The sequence below is a fragment of the Lytechinus pictus genome, chromosome 8 (genome assembly GCF_037042905.1).
Source record: "Lytechinus pictus isolate F3 Inbred chromosome 8, Lp3.0, whole genome shotgun sequence".
In the NCBI taxonomy this organism is placed as follows: domain Eukaryota; kingdom Metazoa; phylum Echinodermata; class Echinoidea; order Temnopleuroida; family Toxopneustidae; genus Lytechinus; species Lytechinus pictus.
The window spans coordinates 7,530,195-7,550,407 of record NC_087252.1 but is presented as its reverse complement, the minus strand read 5'-3'; the positions used below and the strand labels follow the sequence as shown (position 1 = coordinate 7,550,407).

Genomic DNA, 20,213 nt, shown 5'->3' with positions numbered 1-20,213 from the left:
CACATAATAAGCCACCGGTATGTCTTTCTTGACATCTGTATTGACATGAACAGCATAAATCAGAAATAGTGTGAGAAATTGGGTTTCTACAGCACTAAAAAAAGTGTAGTCTGTGAATGACATATTTTTTGTCTTCAAGATCGCCAATTAGCAACCCTTATAAACCCCGGTGTGACAACTGACAATGACAAGCTCTAGCTGATTTATCTAGCCGAGGAAAAGTTGTTGAAAAAGGAAAGGTAAGAAAAATAGCAGAAGTTCTGCAATAAGTTTCTTGATACTGCTTTGTCCCTCCTGGATCCTTAAATATGGCCTCGTCGTACTGTCATGCATGCAGTACTAGTATAGTAGTAGTGTTTAATTCATTTTTGTTTTGTGCAGTCGAAGACACCATTGTTCCGAGGTCATCAAGATGAAGCATCGATTTGATGATTTTTGTCTTGGTATTTTCAGATTTCCCTACAACAGAGCAACTTAGGAGTTCTATCGACGTAATTATGCACCAATATTTTAAACCATTTGATCAATTCAAATCGATTTTTCGAATTGGCTGCACTGTTGAAAACTAGACATTGGGCGTTGGATTTCACTAAAAAGTCTCAGGCAAGCGTAACCCAAGGGCAGGGAGCTCCCTGGGTTAAGCCTAAGGCAAGCCGAGTCCCGTTCGTCCTGCGGCGCGGCCTGCCCCCGTGCCTACCGTACCCCTGGCCATGGCCTTACCTAACCCAGGGAGCTCCCGCGCAGCGGGCGGGAGCCCAGGGGCTTACCGTGTATTTGACCATACTCACGGGACTAGCGTGATTTATGGTCTAAATATTTCTCCAAATGAATTGTGAAAACAGAAATTATGCACTTACCACGATTATATGGATGAAGGTCTAACGAGTGGCAGTTTCCTTACATCGAGGGCTAATGTCACGAGGCACAGACTGAGTGAAACCTCAAAAAACGAAAAGTTCTCTCCTATCCCAGTCTCGATCGGCCATTTTTGTTATGTATTCATAACAAAATGGCCGATCGAGACTGGTGTAGAAGGAGAGAAATTTTCGTTTTTTGAGGTTTCAAGTTTCAGTCTGTGCCTCGATGTCAGGAAACTGCCACTCGTTAGACCTTCATCCATTAATCGTGGTAAGTGCATAATTTCTGTATTCACAATTCATTTGGAGAAATATTTAGACCATAAATCACGTTAGTCCCGTGAGTATGGTCAAATACACGGTAAGCCCCTGGGCTCCCTGGGTTAGGCCTTACCATACCCCCTTCGCGCCCAGTCGCTCCAGCGGCAGCGGAAAACCGCGTAGACATGGACATGGTGGTGCTGCTGCTGGAACTTGGAAGGATTGCTTGGCCTTGCCCTTGGAGTAGGATTAGGAAGTTGGATGGATCGTGAAGTCACAAGTTGGCTTCATATCATAAGTTCATTAGAGTTGGACTTGGAGGCTAGGTTCCCCAAATGTCCCCTTCCATGCCTTCACGGGCTCCGGCATGTCCGGCTCCTCTGAACAAAAAACCCTCTGCTCTTGGACCTCGAACTTCGACATGTTCAAACTCAAAGATTAAAATCGAAGTTTAACGCATTTCTGACATATGAATATGATCCTGTTTAGTTTACATTTGAAAGTCAAAAAGGGGCTTAAGCTTTCGATCCTAGCAGATTTTTTAATGAATATCTGTCTATTTATTGCATGTCTAAAGTCTGTGTTGAGTACGGTATATCTTCTTTTACTATAATCGCGCAGATACGCTTGTGCGCAGACAAGGGGACTGCGCAGACCTGGGGGAACTTGTCCTACCATAATTTTTGTGGCATTAAAAAGGGAAGTTCAAAGTCTCGTATCTTGTGAAAAAGTGCCATATTTTTTTTAACTAGTTGGTTTTTGTAATATTTATAATGGCAAATCCAATGGAAATACTCATTTTTCACCTTTCCTTAAGGATCAAGTGTCAGAATTGATATAAAAATACCCTTCCCCCACTACTCCAGAAAGCCCAATGCAAAACAGCACACAAAATATCTGCACTCTGACTGTGTGTGGTCGTGTGTTTCAGCTGTGTGTACAGAGCCTATTGGGAGCATTTTATTAAAAAACCGGTTCATGGATTACTATGAAATTTGTTAGATTTCTATTTTGCACTATTTTCATCAAGATCTGAAAAAAATCGGACAGTTTAATGAAGTGGTTGATGAGATAGAAAAATCTAGATTCTAACATTAGTCTAGATCTAGGCCTAGTCTAGACTAGACTATTAGAGTAGAGATGGCTAAGACCGACCTTTCTTTCCAATGCCATGAATCAATTACAAAAGTCTTCGGGTTTGAAAAGGGGAAAATACAATGAATGGATAACAGAGTCTACAGCGAGTCAGTACAGACGTGGATATGCGAGGATATATTGATATAGCAAGTGCTGTGGCTACGTGCGCATGGCTACGTATGTACGCGGCTTCAAAAAAACAAAACATGGTTTTCAATATTTTGCAAATTTTATATGATATATCTAAATTCGTTATATCAATTATTTTTTTTTTCTTCAATTTTCCTCTAACCATCACATTTGTATGGCTATATACTGTGAGATAGGCAAAAATTTAAAAAATCAAACTTATTAGATACATGTATACTCGGTTTGCCATAAAAAATATATGACTCTCATGAATTGCTTTTTAGCATCCCCAAATTTTATGCTGTTTGGTCAAAGTTTATTTTCTAATTTGTTAAAGTTCAGTAATATTTTATCTTGTACTTTTAATTGTTTTTCACTATTCATTTAAGCTGCAACAATTGCCTTATTTCATTTGCCTTGAAGTGCTTGCATATTTTATGAATCATGAGAACTTCATAGATTTTTTTTTTAGAAAGAAAAATGATCCTCAAATTGATGTCATGAAAAAAAAGCATTCACAGATTATAAAATTTTAGCTTTTCTATCAAAAACCCCCAATCATTGAATTCTTGGTTTATTGAATTGATACAGTAATTACATTTCATGCATATGTTAATTCAAGATTTGAATAATCAGTTGTATCAATTTATTTTTTTCAAACAAAAGTCAGGAAGTTCTTTTAGTTTTTCCAAGTTCTTAATCCTCCTGGTTATTAAAACAAAATATTGTAAATATTGAATTATTTCATGGTTATGTGACTTCTGTTTAAATATTTTTCATGTCAATAATGTTAGGTATTTAAAATGATCAAAATCTGGTTTTGTGGAAACAAAGTCCTGACTCCTTAGTTTCTGTGTTCATTATTACATAATCACCAGACATCTCTGTCATCTTCATCTCCTTATTCCTTATTGGTTAATCTTATGAATTGGGTTCTTACATTTTAGTTCGATCCTTCCATTCCTTTTATTTTGATTGGTTGACTTTACTTGATTTGAATATATGTAAATTATTATGTGATCCCAAGTTTTACTGAGGCAAAGTAGCCCAGAGATTATAGCAGTGCACCACCAGACTTCTTCAGTTTCTGTTTGATTTATTTTGCATCTTCTAGTTTCACCTATTTTCCCTTTGGTTTGATGATTGATTAATTTGAGCTACAACTTAGAACTTGCATTATTTTCTACTCCAAACTTATAGTTTTTACAACCTTACACTGTAAAGTAAAGTTTATAATTAAAAAAAAATATTTAATAGATTTAGGTATGCACATGATGCATGTTTGAGTTTGGCAAATAATGATGTGATTATCTGACTTAAAAAATTGAAATCTGACTCCGTCCTTAAAAAATTGAAATCTGACTCCGTCATTGAAATGCCAGACCAAGCTTAGGTTCTAGGCTCTAAGTAAAAAGTCTAATCCAAATAAGGAACCACAATCGCTGATCAATCATGTTTACGCGTAGATCTACGCTACCATTCTTAGCCTGGCTTTTTTTATGCATGGATATAATGATGCAGACTTTGCACACTGTAAATGGGCAGATAGCCATCAACAATCCAAACACTGGCGCTAGTAGATATTGGCCCAGTAACACCCTTCAACTCGTGCAGCTCGGCCTTGGGGAGCTCGGCAGGCATGTCATTGGCAGATGTGGATCTGGAAGTTGCGGGTGCACCCCATAAACATATAAAATGCATTGCGTACCCCGCGACTTTTTGTTGGCTTGTCAATCCAGGAACGAAATGTCCACCAAACCCGTTTTTTTTTTTTTTTTTGCTTGTCAAATTTTTCAGGCACATTCGCACCCTGTTAAAGTCCAACTCTTGTTCCGCGTCTGTGCAATATTTTCAACCATGTAGCTAGTGTGAATGACTACACTGTATAAAGCTTATATTATGAGCCTATCTATGATAATGATCGTGACAATGGCGATATACCAAGTTATTGCTTGTCTGCATGGGTTCTTTGTCCAGACAAGACATCAATTTTCAGAACTTTGCAATCAATATTTTCATAAATTGTTTTTGTAATCTGAGACAATTGATGTCCAGGGCAAAAACTTTCACAATTATTTCTTCTATTTTTCTATGTGTGTATATTGAGAACCCAGATTAAAATAAAAATGATTTAAGTGTCCGAAAATCGGACCCCCATCTTACTATTTGTGTTGATATGGTGTATATCTGAGAAGAAGCTTGACATGTAGGCCTATGTTTTTCACATGTATTATAATTATTTCCCAGCTGGTGAATAGATAGTATTGTTCCATGATAATGCATAAAATCTGAGAATATTTTTGCTTTAAATTCAATGAATTTGTTTTCAGAATGAAATCAACAATTTGGCCATTGTGAACCATGGAAAGTCACTATCCGCGTGGTCTCTTCTGCCCTGAGAGAGAGGAAGAAGAATGTCGGCAACACCAGCAACCTCTGCAGCAACCACCACCACCACATCAGCAACATTTTGCATCTTACTCCATTGACCTACCATACCATGCTCATTCACAGCATCAGTCCGAGTTCCCGTTGGATCAACCTTTCAGAGCATTTTCTCAAAGTCATCCAGCGGCTCCTATGTTGAGCATGGTCAAACATGGTATGATGATTTGATTGTCAGATCTTTTGCCATTTTACCAAACTACAGAAGCTTGAAAGTTTCATTTACTTAAGGAAATGGTAGGATATTTTCTTGCCATGTAAATTTAATAACATTATTTTGTATATAAACATCGACATGGCGAAATGTAACTTTAAAAAAGTTGACATGGCAAGAAAAAAAAAATCTCCAAATGATTTGGTGAATAATTTACACATGCCAAATCTCTTAATTTTGTTTCAGTAAAACTGATACTACAAAATTTAAGTCATCACTTGCTTTTTATCACTTTGCCACCTTTTTTACCTAGGGGAGGAGGATGTGAATTAAGGTTAATTATTTTTGCTGTTATTTTCTTTTTTGTGTAACCATCTTGTGTGTGGTGATTTGCAATCATTCAATTAATAATTCTTTGTAAATTTTTATAATTGACTTTAATTTGTTATAAAAAAAACAAATTTAAAAAATACACACTTATTTATCTGTGATATTAAATCAAAATCTCATCAAGACAAGTCGATGGCATTTGGAAGCTTCCATAACAGACATGAATGAATATAAGGCTGATTCACATTTGATTGTGTTGATATAATTGTGCAATCTGTCATTAAAATCAATTCCTGATTAATCACTGTATTTTATGTAATATCGGCCAAGAATACACAGTTGGTTTTGGTCAAACAAACATCCTAAGCCCCGTTCCATGGTAATATCCATCCTGCCCATGTACAATGTATTGCTTAGATGCAGGAAATTTTTTTCTTGTGCCATTTTAAAATAATTAATATTTTTATACTTTTACATGGTTGGACTGGACTTTCATGAAATAAGATTGAAAATCACTTATTTTCATAACTTCTGGTATTTGCTTGCATCTTTCTATTCAGTCACATGCTCATCTAGAAGTGTATATTTATTTCTTAAATAGATTCTGGCCATGTTGCTCCAACCCAAATCCTCCCACAGCCATCGCTTCCTGTCAGAGGTCAAAGGGTCAAACCGTCCTCCGTTTTAGCCAACTATCCTCTTGCCATCAACCAGACACATAAAGCATTTGAAGAGAGAAACATTCCACCCATCACACCTCATGAAGATGTTTCAGGGAGAAACACTTTGCCAGTTGCACTCCCTCTATCGGTTGTTCTGAGCTGTGATGGAGCAATCGCAACTCCAACTTGTGAATCTATTGTAGCAAGGGCCATGCCACTGACTACTTCTCAGAGCTCGGTTCCAGAGAGGAATATTCAGCCGACTTCAGTTCTTAAATCTGTTGTAGAAAGCAGAAGTCTCCCCATCACTCTCAACAAATCTGCACAAAGTAGCGACACACAGCAACAAGGTAGGAATGTGAGTGAAAAACCCTCCCAAAAAAGATTGAATATTTTTACACTTGCTGAAAATAGTGGGCCTCATAAAAGGAAGTTTATGCTATATTTACTAAAATGTGCTGTAATACAATGTGCATACCAGTACTAAACATAATTTGGTTTTTGTAATTTGATTTTTTTTTTTTTCTTGGTAATTGACTATTGTTTGCCCAAATCAGGTTTCCCTCTGAATTTCTTGTGATTTACATAGTGCTGAAAACTAAAATTTTTACTCTTTTGGTTAATTTCAAGCCCAGACCATGGTAACGGTTGTTTGATGGTGATCTTTCATTTCTTTTTCTGATTATCTGATTAGACCAACCAGCTCTTGTATCTACTCCTTCATCGCCGTGCAGTAGGAGTAGCTTTACCGAATCACAACCGTCATTATCCCAACAAGTTCATGCTAGTCCTCCATTCCCAGATGACCCAGTCTCCGATGCGCCTCTCCTTGCCACCGTCCATCTCAAAAAGACAGTCCCCTTAGATCTTCCATCGTCTTGCGCATTACATGTATCGAAGGAGAATGATGTCATTAGGGTGGTTGCCAAGGAGATGATGGAAAAGGGGGCGGAGTTTGGACCCATTAAAGGATCACTACTAGATGTAGAGGAGGGATGGTCTAAGGAAACATCATGGGAGGTAATTATGTCAAGCAAAATGAATCGATTTGAGCTACAATTTCAAGATTGGGATTTTGAAAGCAAGGTGAATTCTTATATCTTGTAATATGATGTGCGAAATTGAACACGCAAAAGGATAGTTGGCACTTCATAAATGCTATCTATTAGTAGTAGTATTAAATTATGAAAACAAGCTGAGTATGTTGAAAATGTCATCACTTTACGGCATATTGCAGAAGCTACAATTGCAAATTAAAATGTAAGTTTGACATCTAGTGTAAATTGGGTAAAGTTGAGTTGTAATTGAATGCAAAACAGTCACAAATTTATATCTGGTCAAAGCACCAAGGCTGACATTTGATTTTTGGACACAGGTTTGATTGAAAAGGATTTTTTTTACATTCCCTCCTATTGTCTTTCTCCTGAGATTGGCTCTCTCTAATTTCCACTCCTTTGCATCATTTTACAAATGATGGAATTCTTTAATTTTTGCTCATGTAATAATTGAAGCTCCATTTGGTGTATAACTTGTTCCTCTTATATCATAAGCCACCAAGTACTATCAAACTGGCACAAATTCACCATTAGAAAGAAATTGACAAATTCTTAACCTTATCTAGGCCGAGGAGAGCAAATTATTGAAGGGCAAAACATGAGGATGCATAGTGTCGGTATAAGAATGCCTTTAGCCATATTCATATTGTACAAAATGTGCAGTGAGCATTCATTTGCCAAATGACAAGGTTCTTGATTGTATTCCGTTTCCTTTGCCTTCAGATCTGTGTCTCGGGTAGAGTGTATCACTACATCGATGGGCGTAAAACATGGATGTCTCACGTAAGATGTGCACAGAGTGAAGAAGAACAGAACATGGAAGCCTATCAATTCTATGGTGAAATCTACTTTAGAAACACAAAGGTCATTGAACCAGGAAGCGAACTCAAGGTCTTCTATGGCAAGGAGTACATGAAGCATATTGGAATCAAGACAGAATTGAATGAACTTGATTTTGACCAAGGTTTGTTTAACCATATTTTTTTTATATCATATGATCTGTGTATCACTACGGTAGAAATTTAGGCCGATTACGTACATAGCAAATTATCAATATGAACTTTGGTTCGCTTTCGGGGTAAAAGAAGCTGGTTCTGACTGTCCAGAATGTTCAGATACCATACAAAGGTTTAGTGATTGACACCAATGTATGTTATATTCTGTGTTGCATGCATCAAGAAATATGCAAAGTATGTGTCAATTCACAAAATGAATAAAAGAGGACCTATGACTTCACCTTGGTTGACCCCACATAAAAATTATTGAGAAGTCATTTGAAATAAATTTTGTTCTCTTATTGTTTCAGATGCACAAAAGTTCTGTTGTAGTCTCTGCAAGCACCTGTTCAGCTCATCCAAAATGATCTTGAGACATATTACATGTGAACACACCGATGGCAAAGAGAAAGACAAACTGTCCTTAAAATCAAGGAAGATAGGAGTGAAGAAACACATCAAGGTGACAATCGGCTCTAAACATCTCTTCAAGGCAAGGAAGAGAACTAGGAAGAAGAAAGATAGTGAGTTCAAGTGTGAAACCTGTAAGAAAGTCTTTGCTTCCTCGGGCAGATTGAAGGCTCACGAACAATTTCATGATTATGATCAGGACCATACTTGTCCCGTGTGTGGAAAGAGACAGAAGAACGCCCAAGCATGGGCAAAGCACATGATGCTGCACAAACCAGTAAACGAAGCCAGAACCCACAAGTGCAGCGAATGCAACGGAAGGTACAAATCGAAAGCTGCACTCCGGAAGCATGCGCACCAGATCCATGGGTACCCTTGCCGGCTGTGTTCGGAACGGTTTGCACGAAGGGGTGACTGCAGGAAGCATGAACTTACCCACCAAGCCTTCATACCACCACCTGCTGCTGTGGAATATCTTGTTGCAGAAGCCGCTCCTGATAAGCCTTTGGACATGCTTGGTAAAAGTGCCAATTATCACCAGCTACGGTACCAGTGCAGGTACTGTCCAAATAGATACAGTGACCACAGAACAGCCAAAATCCATGAAAGGGAGGTTCACACAAGAGAAGGAACGTTCAAATGTAGCCAGTGCACGAAGGTCTTCAGCTGTGCAAGTCGTCTCAAAGCCCACCTCTTGATCCATGAGCAGACTTACATATACCGCTGCACGTTTTGTCCAAGGAGCTTTGCATCGGAAAGCGCCCTCAACAGTCACCAAGGAGAGCACAACGGACTGAAGCCAGTGAAGTGCGACGTCTGCGGGAAAGGATTCAAGAGCAGGAGGCAGTTCCTTGCACATAAACGACGTGTCCACTCGAACCGTCCGAAGCGCTACTTCTGCTCGTTTTGCAGTTTTGGGTTTGCCGAGAGGAGCGACTTGAGGAGACACGAGGAGCGCCACCGGGGAATTCGACGGTATAGTTGCCCGGAGTGTGAAAAGACTTTCACCTCCAACACTTCCCTCACTGCTCATGTCCAAGCTCTGCATAGTAAGGAAAAACCATTTTCATGTGCAATATGTGGGATATCTTTTGCCTTGAATTACAAGTATACATTACATATGGTCAAACACAATTTACAGGTCAATGGGAGTAGTATCTCAGAATGCAGTACTAGTACTACAGCACCAGAAATTGTTAGTTCTTAATAGAGTCTCCCGCCAGATGAAGCCTGACTAAAGCTTTGTTATTAAAGGGTCGGTAATATCAATTATGTTCCAAGTATCATCTTGCATGAGAATTTCACAGAAGCGTAGTAGCTGTTGAATCTTTTGTTCAAATGCCAATTCTTTGTGAAAATTCAGAGGGTTTAATATCTGCATTCTGTATCTAGCACCTTTTCTCAGCAATGTTTTTTTTCCTTAAAAAAAGGAGAGATTTTGATCACTTATTTCACAAACTTGGTGACTGAATATCAGAAAGAAATTGACAAACATGCTATCCTGAAAGTTTTTGTTTCCATGTACTCCTGCCAATTTGGAGGAAACAGAAGCAGTAAAAGTTTTTTTAACAAAAAAAGGGGGATTTATTGCCATAACCTACATACAATACATGTATTAACCTCTTTGACTTTAGATCTGCACTAAGTTTAATTTCCTGTTTCTTACTTATGCACACTGGAGACCTTGTGCAGGCAATGTTCTACTTGGCGCCATTCTTGCCTCGGACAAGAATATTGTCATTATCTCTTTCTATATTCCAAGCCTTGTAGAATTAATTTGATTGTCTTTCAGTAATATCTGGCACCTAATTTATGTTGAATGGCGTATTGAAAGTGCACAGCTTTGAGCTTTCGTCATCAAGATTTAATTCCCAATATCGGCACTGCTTCAAAGGCACCAAAAGACCTAGCAATGGGAATGTTTAATACAATTAACTTCTCCAGTTTTTTTAAAAAATACATAAGTAAAACACATAATGTGATAAAACATTAAAAACATTGGAAGATTGAGAAAAAAACAAATCAAGCGAAAGTATAATATACATTTTAACATTTAAATAGCACTTCTTCATATAAACATGCTCAAAGCGCTTTACGATATAACATAACAATGAATTATTTTACTCTCAAGGTGCTTACAATAGATATAGTGTATGTCACAGAGAAAATGTGTTTTTAGCTTGCAAACCTACTGTTTACTGTTGAATTGAATAATATTGCCGTTGTATTCTTACTGTTTTAGCTTTCATAGTTTAGTGCAGCTTAAGATGAAAGAAACTTTTCAATGACATCTGCTGTTGGAATTTTGATGAAGATATATTCCTCCATCAGATGCGTTAGTTCGTCCTTGGCATGTACCGTACATGTTTGATTTCATTGTCTTGCTGAGTAGTTTAGTCAGGTAAGATTGAACAAGCTTTTCAGTTTCATCACCTCTGCTGACGGAATTTTGATGAAGGTCCATATTCCTCCTCCATATGCTTGGTCCTTTTGAATGGAGATGTTTTAGCTCATCTTTTAGCTGATCAGATGGATGGTTCATAGATATTCTCTCTCACATACTTTCAATGAACATGGTTCTACCCGGTTGTGTCGACTTGGAGCATTCTCTGCTAGATGTTGATGGGTTTGAAAATTATTTTGTTATTTTCTATGTTTGCAGGAAATTTCCTTCCTCAGTTGTGTGACTTCTGAAAGTAAGATCCTGACGCAGGATGTCATATAGGCACTTGAACACCTTTTGGCATTTCTGGCGATTGCATGTTACTTTCGAAGGCTCGAGTCAATCGTAGTATGAACTGTTGGTTGAGCCTTTGGGGTGGACCCAATTGCCACGTTGTGACAGACTGAAGCCTGGTGGTTCTCAAACCTCTGCCTCGTCTTTTCCACTTAACACACCGAAGTCGGAAGCGTGTTACTACTGCTGCTGACGATGATGATGTCCGTCCTTTGTAGCAAAGATGACCACAACCTTAAAAAATTTCTTTGGGTTCGAAGATGGCTAAATAGACCAATTATCAGCCGAAAAAAGTCTATTGCAGTGTGGGCAAGCAAAGGCGGCAGTCATGATACTCTACTTCAGCTCCAGTAATTTGAAATCCAGATGTTCTTGTCAATGACCGTCTTGTCCGATTGATCAAATTGATTGATCAGAGGCCTTTCCCAGTCTAATTTTGTGCTATAGTTCAATAAGGTGCTCTTAAAGGTCCCTTTTCTTTCTTCTGTTACAGTAGGATCACTTGCAAATCTTTGAAGGACTGATGATGTCTCTTTGGTTTGATGTTAAAGAAGGATTTGGGGTGGCATAGCTCTGTAAAGTTTACAAGGAGCTCCCTGTTGATGGTAGATGACTTGCCTGTCTTGCCATCTCTGTTGCTTCTTTGTGCCCCTGCTGCAGTGTTACAGAGTTCTTTCCCAAGGGGACCTCCTAATTCAGACGCTCTGGATGTTTTTTGGCAGAAAACTTTTGGCTCTTTCAAAGCACATATGTAGAAAAGGTAAAAGTCTAGAGTTTAGAATAATTATATAAAAGCCTGTGGTAGCTGTTACTTTGTTAGACTTAAAGCAGTTGGTAGAAAGTAATTTGTGTGTGAGGTGCACATCAAACTTTATCTGACCCAATTTCTCACTAAAGCTTCCAAAATAAAAAAGAGTCCAGAACAAAGAGTCTTTGTGCCCCTGCTGCAGCATTACAGAGTTCTTTCCCAAGGAAACCTAATTCGGATGCTCTGTGGGTGTTTTTGGCAGTTAAGTTTTGGCTCTTTCTAAGCACATCTGTTGAAAAGATAAAAGTCTAGTTTAGAATAATTATATGAAAGCCTGTGGTAACTGTTACTTTGTTAGACTAAGCAATTGGCAGAAAGAAATTTGTGTGTGAGGTGCACATCAAATGCTTCAAACAAACTTTATCTTACTCAATTTCTCACTAGAGTTTCCAAAATAGAGAGTCGAGATAATAAACTTGTAGTCTCAAATTCAGCAGTTATTATTGTAAACTTTTCTTATAATTCTCAGCAAATCTTAGTGAAGAAATCAATATTAGAATTACCTTCAAAGACTTTGGAAAGATGTCGGGGGAAAAACAGCCAAAAAGAGATGTCAACGAGATTAGAACACTGACCAAATTGATGGAATCTATATCTAGATTAATGTCAATTGTCATTGTGGTAATTAATTTATATGGAGCGTGCATTTTATCAAATGCGCAATTTATGTGTGTTGCCAATGGTTTCTGACAAGAAGTAGCCATGACCAGCACTACGTCACAGTGGCAATTTCTTTTACTTATCGGCACTGCAAAATGGACAATTATGATGTCACAATCGATGGCAATGGCGTAAATTCTGCTTGATATTTGTTTGGTGATTCCGTCACATTGCCCCCCTTTTCTAAATTGCTGAAAAATAACATTTAAATATAAACAAAAACAATACATTCAAGAATATACATACAAGAATGATGTAAATGAGTTCATTAATCTTCATAATCAAAGTGAGAGGTATGGGTCTGGATGCTTCCCCTCTTCTCGATGCCATTGATGTGATAAAATAGCCTTGGTATTTGACTTTGATACTCGAAACATCCTCTTGAATATCAACCCTCCCTAGCTGGGGTTTGTTTGGTGAGTTTTAGGGGATCTGGAGTAGGGATCTTTGGTACATTTTTTTGTGGGGGGGGGGGGGGGTGGGACTGACGAAACGGAAAGGTGGAGCTTGGGAATTCAATGTAGGGACAGGTGAAGGGTGATCTGCCTGAGCTTCCTGATCAAACTCGAACAATGATACAGTTTCTAGCTCGATGAATACAGTAAGGTAACAAATTTCTGCTTCCCCTTGCCTGAATTGCTGGTATGACCCAACCCAGCGTCTTTTGATGGTGGATTTAACTCTTTGTTCTCTTGTCTATTAATCATGGCTAGAGCTTTTGCATTTGTTTGTCTCAATTGGAATCTGGTGTCGGAAGCTCGTTACTGCTGCTAGTTTCATATTATAATGTAATATCGTGATACTGTTGATCTCGAGTACTTTGTGAAAACCAGATGCACTGGGTACGTCCATGACCGTCTCACTCATTGATTGAACAGAGTCCTCTCCTAGTCTAACTTTGCACTGGAATGGTGAAGGACGTTCTTAAGGGTCCCTTTTCTTCTAATACAGTAGGAACACTTGTAAAACCTTTGTGAATTCTAGGGGAGCTGGAGAAGGGATCTTAAGGTACAGTGTGGCTGGGGGGGACTGACGAAACGGGAAGGTGTCATAACTACATGTAATATCGTGATACTCTAGAACTCCAGTACTTTGAAATCCAAATGCGCTGGGTGGGTCGATGACCGTCCTGTCCGATTGATCAGAGGCCTTTCCCAGTCCTACTTTGCATTGTAATCAAGTAGGACGCTCTTAAGGGTCCCTTTTATTTCTTCTGTTACAGTAGGAACACTCTGGAAACCTTTGAAGGACTGATGATGTCTCTTTGGTTTGATGGTTAAGAATGATTTTCGGTGGTATAGCTCTGTAAAGTTTACAAGGAGCTCCCTGTTGATGGTAGATGACTTGCCTGTCTTGCCATCTCTGTTGCTTCTTTGTGCCCCTGCTGCAGTGTTACAGAGTTCTTTCCCAAGGGGACCTCCTAATTCAGACACTCTGGATGTTTTTTGGCAGAAAACTTTTGGCTCTTTCAAAGCACATATGTTGAAAAGGTAAAAGTCTAGAGTTTAGAATAATTATATAAAAGCCTGTGGTAGCTGTTACTTTGTTAGACTTAAAGCAGTTGGTAGAAAGTAATTTGTGTGTGAGGTGCACATCAAACTCTATCTTACCCAATTTCTCACTAAAGCTTCCATAATAGAGAGTCCAGAATAGAACAGAATAGAGAATGCAGAATTCTTTCACAAGGGGACCTCCTAATTTGGATGCTCAATGGATGTATTTGGTAGTTCAATTCTGGCTCTTTCTAAGCAAATCTTAAAAAAAAAGTAAAAGTGAGTTTAGAATAAAAGCCTGTGATAACTGTTTCTTTGTTAGGCATACATGTAGTAGTTGGAAGAAAGTCATTTGTGTGTGAGGTGCACATGAAATGCTTCAAACAAACCTTATCTTACCCAATTTTTCACTAAAGCTTCCAAAATAGAGAGTTGAGATAATAAACTTGTAGTCTTAAATCAGCAGATATTATTGTAAATATTCTTTTCATATAATACTCGGCAAATCTTAGTAAAGGAATAAAGATAACAATTACCTTCAAAGACTTTGCAAAGATGTTGGGGAAAAGCAGGATGTCAAAGAGATGTCAACGAGATTTAGCACACAGACCAACACAATCTACATGTACATGACATATATCTAGATTAATAACAATAGTCATTGAGGTAATTAATTTTCATGGGCCAAAATGTGGAGGGCACATTTTATCCAATACACAATTTATGCAAATTGCTAAATGGTTCTAACCAGAAGTAGCCATGACCAGCGCTGCATCACAATGGCAATTTCTTTACTTATCAGCGATGCAAAATGGACCATTATGACGTCACAATCGATACCAATGATGTAAATTCTGCTTGCTATTATTTGGTGAGTCCGTCACATTGCCCCCTTTTCTAAATTGCTGAAAAACAACATTTAAATATAAACAAAAACAAAACATTCAAGAATATATACACAAGAATACTAGCATGTACAAGTAAATAAGTTCATTAATCCTCATAATCAAAGTGAGAGGTATGGGTCTGGATGCTTCCACTCTTCTCGATGCCACTGATGTGGTAAAGTGTTTTTGTGATAACAGTCACCTACCTCAACTTCAGGGTATCAGCCTTGGTTTTTTCCTTGATACTCGAACCAGTACCTCTTGAACATCCTCATCATCCTGCAAAATCCTAGCTGGGGTTTGTTGGATGAGTTTTAGGGGATCTGGAGTAGGGATCTTTGGTACAGTGGGGCTTAGGGGAACTGACGAACAGGGGAAGGTGGAGCTTGGGAATTCAATGTCGGGACAGGTGAAGGAAGGGTGATTGACCTGAGCTTCCTGATCAGACTTGTGGAACGATGAAACAAGTCCTATCTTAAATACAGTTGAAACAAATTTCTGCTTCCCCTTGCCTGAATTGCTGTTTATGTAACCAGACCTGCCAACCAGTACGTTTTTGCAACCAAAATACGGCAGTACGTTTTTTCTTTTAAAAATATTTTTTTTGTATTTAAAAAATACAAAATCGTAATTTAATGAGAAAAATCATCTCTATATGTCTGTATTTCATAAAACGTACACAAATATGGTTTTAGATCAGTGTAATTTCAGGTAACTTGGTTTTTTTTTCAATCATTTTGTTAAAACCAGGGTGAAGATATACACATGTTTCAATGTTTTTTTTTCATCTGCAAGAGCAGTGTGCATGTTAGCTTGCATGCTGCAACGGGCCCCTGGTCTTGCTGCGGCTTCTGCATGAGACGGTGTTGAAGCCATGCGAGCCCTAAGAAAAATAAGTAAATAATGACCTACCTATCTTTAGGCCTGCTCCGGCTTGGTTGATTGTCAAAACTGACTATAAAGGACTCTCGGTAACAAAAAAGGTTTACCATTCAAAATTCATACAGCGTGTGGAGGGCGAACACGCTGCACATGACCCCTGGTCGCAGGTCATGAAACCCCGCTGAGTCATCCCGAAGACAGGCCCCCAGGACAGTCGCTACTACAGGCCCCCCCCCCCCCCCCCCCCCCCCGTTTAAAAAAAATTTGGCCACATTTCCGAAAAATTAATAAAAATGGGGACAAAATTCCTCCACCCAATCTAAAAACAAGGAGCGACCGGCTGTCCCGCTAGTAGTGGTTCCCGGAAATTTTCACCGAGAGCTCAAAAAATATATATTTTTTTAACCCACCCCCTAAAACATGGGGTAACCAAACACAAAAACAAATATAACCCGGCCACTAAAACATTAAATCTGGAGGCCGAAAACAACTTTCCCAATACTCCAAAAGTGGCCTAAACTTAAAAAAAAACATGGGCAAAAACCCACAAACTCCCCCAAAATGGGGTCGAGCAAGTAAAACCTTGCTAAGATAAAATATAAACCTTCCAGAAGGCAACACCTGAAAGAAAAACCCATCACTGGCCGAGCACCCTGGACATCGACCAGCCTAACACCGGGCTCCCGAGATGTATAGCCTGAAGGCATTTTCCTGGGTCCGACGAAGAATGTACTCTGTCGTATCGCGCCAAATGCGAGCTACTTCTTTCCTGATCGCCCCGATATACATTGGGGAGTTCGGCTTCTTGAGGCCGTGGTCGCCAAATAGGGTGAGTCCGTCTCCAGCAGGAGGCGGTCATCCGGTATCCGGAGAACCCCATCCCGCTGGGTCGCACTGAAACTAAATACGGTCCCAGTCACCCCAAAATGACATTCAGGGAATGAACTTGTCCATTGCGCGATCTCCTGAGGATGGAGCCCGCAACAATGCAAAGGAATGCGCTGATGACGACTTATATGCAGTGACAAGCATACGGCGAAACTCCTCTGAAGGTACGGTCCCCATTGGATCAGTCTCCCTATCCCCGCATATATGAAGGATGAGAACCCTACCAGACACACCCATGAGCAGGATTCGGTTTAGGAGACCCCTCTGGTTCTCGAGATGGGAATAGGTATAATCGAGCCCGACCTCGCCGATAGCGTCGGGTCGCTCCTCTCAGAGTTTCCTCTGGAACTCCGCGAGAGAAGTCTCGTCCCCGAACTGCGCATGTTTCGGGTGAAACCCGATTGAGACTGCATGATTCCGGTGTGACGATACGGTTCCAACTATGAGGGTCGGCATAATTGAATACCGCCTCTCTGACGGACACTGGTACCTGCGGAGGGCCTTGTCATATTTGACCCACATAGCAGCAGAACCGCTTACCCCGGTCTAATCCTCCAGTCGATCCAAATGGAGGTGGCTGTCAAAGGCGGGATAACTGCCCCGCCCTCTGGAGCGGGACCCCCTGGCATACGACTGGTGCATTTCCTTGGCAGGGGGAAAAGGTGCCCGCTCACGGTTCGCGGGAGTGGCGCTACGGGTGCGTTTTACGGATCCTTGCGTTCTCCGGGAACAGGAGGCATGGCCACCCGTGGCTCCCTGGAAAGAGGGACGCTCCTTCAAACGCCTCTCCATCTCTCGTTTACCGGGATCGCCAAGCTCCAGGAACCGCTTCCAGGCCTCGGCTGTGAGCTCATTGCACATCAACGATAGACTCCTCCAATGGAGGAGTCCCACTGGGTGGTTCAGATGGCCTACCTGGATCCCCTCCCGGATACTCCACCCTAGGTGGCGTGCAAAACTGGACATCTCTTCCTGAACACGGTCGGGGAGATTCCACTCATACCGCTTTCCGGTAGCAGTTTTCTTATTTACCCACTCAACGAGGGTAGACAACTGCTCACTCTTGATGAGCTCCCTCGCAAGAAATTTGAGGGCACCAAGCTGTTGTTTAGCTCGCAAGCGCGAAACAAAACCCCAATGAACGAAGTTTCCCGGCTTTCACCAGGAAGTTAGGATGAAGAAGTCGACGCGACTGGACCCATTCACATGCCCATCAGGCCAACAGGTGGTGCAGGTATACACCCGACATCTTGAGCCAAAACCTGCAGAGGAGATTCAAAATTATTCTCCATTAATCCCCCTGCAAGTATCAGGAACCTATGTAGACGTAGGTCCAGCACCTATTCGGCACGGCGAGTGTGGAGGGCGAACATGCTGCACATGACCCCGGGTCGCAGGTCATGAAACCCCGCCAAGTCATCCCAAAGATTCCGGAAGACAGGCCCCCAGGACAGTCGCTACTACAGTGTTAACCAGACAGTGTCAACTTCTTTGGAAGATTTCCCAAGCTCATTGTACTCCTTTGCCTCTGCCTTTGATATGAGAAGTGCCTCCTTGCCCTTGTACAGTCTTATCTGGGGATTGAGATGGGTTTTCTCATGGGTATGGAGATTCTGCTTCTGATGAAAAGAATTGTGGCAAGAGAGGCAGACAAATTCCTTCTCCTTGTGGGTGTTCATATGCCACGTCAAGTTGGATTTTATCCCAAACTTCTGGTGACATTTTAAGCACTTGTTAGTGGCCTCCATCCCGACCTGATTAAAAAAAAATCAAGTCTATGCATGTACTGTTTTGGCTTTCAGAGTTTTGTGGAGCTAAGATTAAAGAAGCTTTTCAGATCCATTACGTCTGCTGCTGGAATTTTGATGAAGGCATATTTCTCCTCCATATGCTTCAAAAGTTGGTCTTTTAAATGAAGATTTTTCAGCTTTTATTAACAACACATGTCTATTATTGATTATTTTCACATCTCGGGTTACAATACAAAAGATTAAAATACTTTCACACAGTGAAATTGAAATTGAGCATTATAGAGCTGCTTTATCTTTCCAACAACAAATACAGATATACTAGAGGTTTGTGTGCAATTTGGGCATTCATCAATAATTATGTACTTTCTATGAACCTGAATTTTGCAAAGACTAGCCAAACAATACATTTAAAATCAACATTAACATTTACACATTAAAAAAAAAGAATCAAATTTAGTTTTAAGATTTACATTTCACAAAATTAAAACTTTAACATGATGGAATAAAACAATTTTCATATTCAAATTTTAAATTTGTAACACTAGTCAAATTTAACAAGATTCTTTTGTTACAGAATAAAATCAAACACCGTGAAAAATTTCAAAAAATAAAATAAAATAAAATAAAATAAAAGAGAATAAATCATTCTTTTTTTTTTTTTTTTTTTTTTTTTTTTTTGGGGGGGGGGCGGGAGGGGGGTTGAGTTAATTCAGCTTAACCATAAAGAAATTGACTGACTATACCTAAAAGGGTAAAGAAAGACTTCCATATTCTGATGAAAAAAGAAATGTAAGAAGTAAAATGCAACAATAGATCAATGTTAACGATAAGAAAAACTATAAAGCTATCAGGACTGGGTAAGAAATATCTTGACAAGTTGTGAGGTTAGATGGCATTTAATCCTGTACTCCATCCACATAGCCCCGGTAAGCCCTGGTTGTTGAAGGATAGGCATTTCTGATTCTCAATGTTGCACACGATGGAACCACTCTCCTCACTCCTGCTCCAAGGTGCCCATGAGTAATGTACGTAAACTGTTTGTATGCGTAGTGCCTATACGATTCGTTAGAACGCGGAACGTCTCGTGGGAATGCATCATTACTGGCTGCCATGCACGCAGCCAAGACATTGCCATTAATTACTGCATCAGTAAAGAATTGAGCTGTGGTCACACAAGTACGCAGGCGACAGCACACACTCTCTATCTCTGTTGGCATTGGCACACACCTTGTACATCTACACCATGAGGGAGGCTGATTACTCGGTCCAGGTCTCTCAAGAGTCTGGGAGGGCTCGACAGCAGCAACTGCATCTAAGTAAACATCTGGGAACCTGCACAGTAATTGGACCGTTACACGCTCAAGATAGGCTCTCTGTAGATCCATCACAAATTTCTATAAATCAAAATAATAACAATAACATGCATATGATCTTAATGCAACAAATACAATTATTTTAGCATTGCGGATGCTTATGAATTCAATTTGATTCAATTCTGTACAAACTCAATGTCAAAATTGTTCTTAACATAAGTGGCATTTACCTTTAAGTGGAATTTGAATGAAATCGTACATGTAATGCCAGGATGAAGTTTTGTGCATTAAAATCACAGAGGACACAAGTCAGTCTTGCAAAATAGATGGGAAAATTGAAAAATTTCAATTAAATTAT

General features: G+C 39.7%; 1 protein-coding gene across 2 annotated transcripts; it reads left to right on the top strand.

Annotated features, from left to right (window-relative positions):
• Nucleotides 1-364: 364 nt before the first annotated feature.
• LOC129266374 (histone-lysine N-methyltransferase MECOM-like) lies at nt 365-16,425 on the top strand. Of its 2 annotated transcripts, XR_010294385.1 has the most exons (7): nt 365-491; nt 4,715-4,986; nt 5,915-6,325; nt 6,670-6,995; nt 7,754-7,994; nt 8,337-12,813; nt 16,130-16,425. XR_010294385.1 is itself a non-coding variant. In XM_064103490.1 (6 exons), the coding sequence occupies exons 2-6, from the start codon at nt 4,746-4,748 to the stop codon at nt 9,641-9,643; spliced, it is 2,526 nt and encodes an 841-aa protein (XP_063959560.1). In that variant the 5' UTR covers nt 378-491; nt 4,715-4,745; the 3' UTR covers nt 9,644-15,055. The 2 variants fall into 2 exon arrangements, 1 of the variants encoding a protein (XP_063959560.1); XM_064103490.1 differs by lacking the exon at nt 16,130-16,425 and having other exon boundaries at nt 378-491; nt 8,337-15,055.
• Nucleotides 16,426-20,213: the final 3,788 nt, after the last annotated feature.